This window comes from Aristolochia californica, unplaced genomic scaffold (genome assembly GCF_029961685.1).
Source record: "Aristolochia californica isolate CCGP_79_NKW_82.1479 unplaced genomic scaffold, dmAriCali1.0.hap1 SCAF_6, whole genome shotgun sequence".
NCBI classification, from domain to species: Eukaryota; Viridiplantae; Streptophyta; class Magnoliopsida; order Piperales; family Aristolochiaceae; genus Aristolochia; species Aristolochia californica.
Genome location: NW_027182257.1, coordinates 40,416,298 through 40,420,317, shown reverse-complemented (window position 1 = coordinate 40,420,317; position 4,020 = coordinate 40,416,298). Strand labels below are relative to the sequence as shown.

The following is a 4,020-nucleotide window of genomic DNA, read 5'->3' as shown; positions in this document are numbered from 1 at the left end:
TTTAAGCATTTGATAACATCTGAAACTGATAAAAAAAGAGAGTAGTATTGAAAAATCTTTCAACCAACATTTCATCTGTCTCTGAGAAAATTATCAGAAAAAATTAAACAAGAACTAACTGTAACACATTCTGTTTTCTTTTAAAACTAGTATTTAACAGTTCCAATTAGTTTTAGAGTTTTGGATCGTGACTAAGGGATTTTCATCACATAATGATGCATGCATGGACATTTTCATCATTGAAGACTGCGATCATATGATCGTCTATTATATGCGAGTAAGGCATGTCTGGGAAGTGGCCATACTCCAGATTATGTCCATGCCTGTCGTAATTATAGGTTGAAGTGAAGGAGGGATCGTCGTGATACTCGGCGATATAGGGGTAGTACTGGGAGTCATATGGGGATGGCCAATACTCGGCCTTCTTGCCTGCTCTCCTCACTATCTTGAGGACCTTCTTCTGATCCACATAACCAGTAACAGTCACCTTTTGCAGGTCCATGTCAATGTCTATACTGTCAACCCCTGGGAACGTATGATATCTCACTTCATTATAACTAAAGTTCATATTATGAAACATGATCGAATTTGTATTAGCACAGTGACGTACCATCCAACTTGGAGATTGCTTTCCGAACCCTTTCCTCGCAGCCCATGCAGTCCATATGAACTTTGAGCTCCACAATCTGTAGAAAATATTGAATATCATGAGAGTTGAAGCCTTGAACGAAACCCTAAAACAAAAAAGGACTTACAGAGAGAGAGCTTGAGTAGGTTGGCATTGTTCTTTGGCCAAAGCAGCCAAACATTGAGGTATAGAGGGGTTTCAAGGAAGAAGAAGAAGAGGAGGAGGAATAGCTTGAAGGCAAAGTCGTGGAAGTGTCAGCAATAAAGAACAAGAGCTTTTGGGAGCTTGAATTTATGGACTCTTCCTTTCTGAAAAGGGAAGTTTGTTTTCTGTTGTATAAAAGGGGTTTCCTATGGATGGATTTTACGTGAGTTGGGTGACTAATAAGCTTAACCCAAAAGCACTATGCCAAGTACAATTGCTACCTATATTTATCGAGAGTTGCTGCATTAATTGCTCTAAGCAGGATGAATCGAGTGCTGGATGAGTAAAACACATAAGTAGTCGAAGATGGTTGGACAGTTCTCCAAAAGATTAAAGCAAACATATATAGAGCCCGAGAGAATTGTCTCTAACAATCTGGTTTTCGTTTACTTCTAAAACTCTTTTACTTGTTCTGTCAGTCCAAAATCATGTGGCAGAATGCATAACTGTGGCAAAGCTGTAGAAATTTATCCTCTTTTTCTATGTTCCCATTTTGTGATCTTATCATCCATGTATTTGAGTAATTGTTTTGAGGCATGAAACATATAATTGGCTGTTGATGAGGCAAGAATGATTGTTATAAAAAAAAAAATGAGCTAATCATGATAAATGGGTCATACACAGAGGAGTTCTCTTACAACCGAAAATATCAAATTCAAGGTTGTGGTTCTAGTTGAAGTGGTCCAAGGAATTTTTCCTGGAACAGTGAACTTCTGGCCTTTTTTTTATTCTTCTCTGAACCCTAAAAGATTCTTGCACTGAAGAGTACTGTAAAAGAGAGAAGAGGAGGCAGGCTTCATGTTTCATTGTGTAGTGAGATAGGTCAAAAGCCACGCATATTTGATTTTTTTTTGTTAATTCTGAGGATGACAGGAACCAAATTTGTGGTTATAGAGAGATGCAGTCTTTGGCGTATGTTTTCCTCTAAAACAACAATTGAAATGTTGGTTGCCTGTTAATTCAAAGATAAGGGAGGTGAAGAGATGGAGAAAAACAGGAGGGGTTGTCTTCCTCTTTTTCTATAGAAAAGAGTGATAAATTAATAGGTTTTTCGACGAAAATAAAATTAGTGGAAGACACATGCACGTAGCTAATTTCATGCAAAAGCAACGTCTCACTACAACACTCTCCATGCAAGCAACTTCTCCTTCACTATCTCACTCATGCGTTCCCCACGTATAAAGGAGGAGAATTATCTCATAACAAAGTAAAGAAAACAATTTCAACTCTTTCAAGATACATAAGATGCCTCTCCATATAAATAATTCCATTTAATAATTTAAATAAATTTATTATATTTTATTTAAGTTTAAATTATTTTATATTAAATCAACTTACAAATAAATTATTTTAATGAATTTAAACTTAATAGTAGATATTTTAAATAATTTATATGATACAGTTGTATAAAATAAAGAAATTTTAAATTAATTAATATACTCGTTATTTATATAAATTTAAATGAATGTGTAAATTTTAATAAAATAAAATATTTTTTTAATTAATTATAGATTAATGTATTTAAATAATTTCATTTAATAATTTAAATATATTTATCTTAACTTTAAATGATTAGATAACTATTAAAGTAGGTATATATATAATTTTTTTATTATAAGTTAATAATCTTTATAGTAATTATATAAATATTTTTCATATTACAGACCATTCTTGTGTAAATATAACAAAATAAAAGATGTTAAAATAATTAACTCTAAAATCTTATGCAACTATTATAAAAATATATAAACTAATAAATATTACAATAAATAGACTCAATAGTTATAAATTATAACATTGGCATCAATATAATCAATATGTAATTAAAAGTTTTTTTATGAAATTGAATGGAAATAAGATAATTAAAATATTTAATAAAAGTTTGAAGGAGCATAAAAAAAATATTGAGTGAAAATAATTTGTCAAACTCATCCTTTTAAAGATAAGCATTTCTATCTCTTATCATGACTTAAAGTTGCTAGGATGCATTCAATATACTGATAGTCATTTGATATTTTTCTTAGATGCGTTAATTGCTAATAAAAGAAAAAAGGTGTATACACCTTTATAAAATTTAATAATATTATTAAATATTTTTTTAAAAATCTTATATTCCATCTTAATTATAAATAAAATTTTCTTCCTCTTTGCCCCCAGAGTTGTTCCTTGTTGTTTGTTCGTTTGTCATCCCATCAATAAGTTTTTTAGATAATTAAATAAAAAATTGAAAATTTTCTATATATCTATATATCTATATACCTTAGTTATGTAATTAACTTAAGGGAATTTTACCAAAATACCAATTAAAAATAACTTATTTATAATAATAACGAAGACCACAAAATATTTACAAAACTACCGAACTTTAACCGGTCCACTGTATATGTGGACAGTCAAAGGTGACACGTAAGCTTTGACTGCTTACATGTCGCTTCATCATCGAAGCTATGCTGTAGATGAACACATAGGTTGCCACGTCATTACTTTTGACACGTCATCTGCCACGTAATTTACCACATCAATATAAATTACTTTCTTTTTTTCCTGTCATCTGGCCACGTAAGCACCTGCCACGTCAGCCCTCACTTATGTTTTTAATTCTAATCTCTTCTGCGATTTTCTCCTCTCCTCTCGTCTCGGCTCCTCTCGTCGCTCCCCTGCCGCTCGCCTCCCCTGCTACCGCCGCCGCTCGGCCTCGCCCCTGCTGCCACCGCTCGGCCTCGGCCGCTCGCCTGCTGCAGCCGCTCTGCCTCGGCCTCGCCCCTGCCGCCGCTCGGCCTCGCCCTCGACGCCCCCTCTCAACCACTCTCTCTTCATCTTAGCCTTTTATCTCTCCTCTGTTCATCCTCTCGCCGCCAACGTTCTTCCTCTCTGTTCCCCTCCTCTCGCCGCCCATTCCCTCGAAAATTAGGGGGGTGATTTTTTAGGATTTTTGTTAATTGAATCGAATTATTGTATTTAATTATAATGTTGATTTGAATTTAGGTGTTTAATTACTGTATTGATTTTTTTGTGATTTACTGTTTAATTTCTGATTTTATGTTAATGAAAATTTTGCTAAATTAAAATTATTGTAAAATTTTGTAAGATTTTTAAATAAATAATATATTATTTTATAAATAAGGTAATAAAAAGTATACAAATAAAATATATTTTTAAACACTAAAACAATTTTTTTTTATATATTT

General features: G+C 32.8%; 1 protein-coding gene across 1 annotated transcript; it reads right to left on the bottom strand.

Annotated features, from left to right (window-relative positions):
• Positions 1-205: 205 nt before the first annotated feature.
• LOC137967092 (heavy metal-associated isoprenylated plant protein 30-like) lies at positions 206-826 on the bottom strand. Its single transcript, XM_068813525.1, has 3 exons — positions 756-826; positions 611-686; positions 206-525 (listed from the first exon to the last, which is right to left on the bottom strand). Exons 1-3 carry the CDS (start codon positions 807-809, stop codon positions 206-208), a joined length of 450 nt encoding a protein of 149 aa, XP_068669626.1. The 5' UTR covers positions 810-826.
• Between the last annotated feature and the right edge of the window lie 3,194 nt (positions 827-4,020).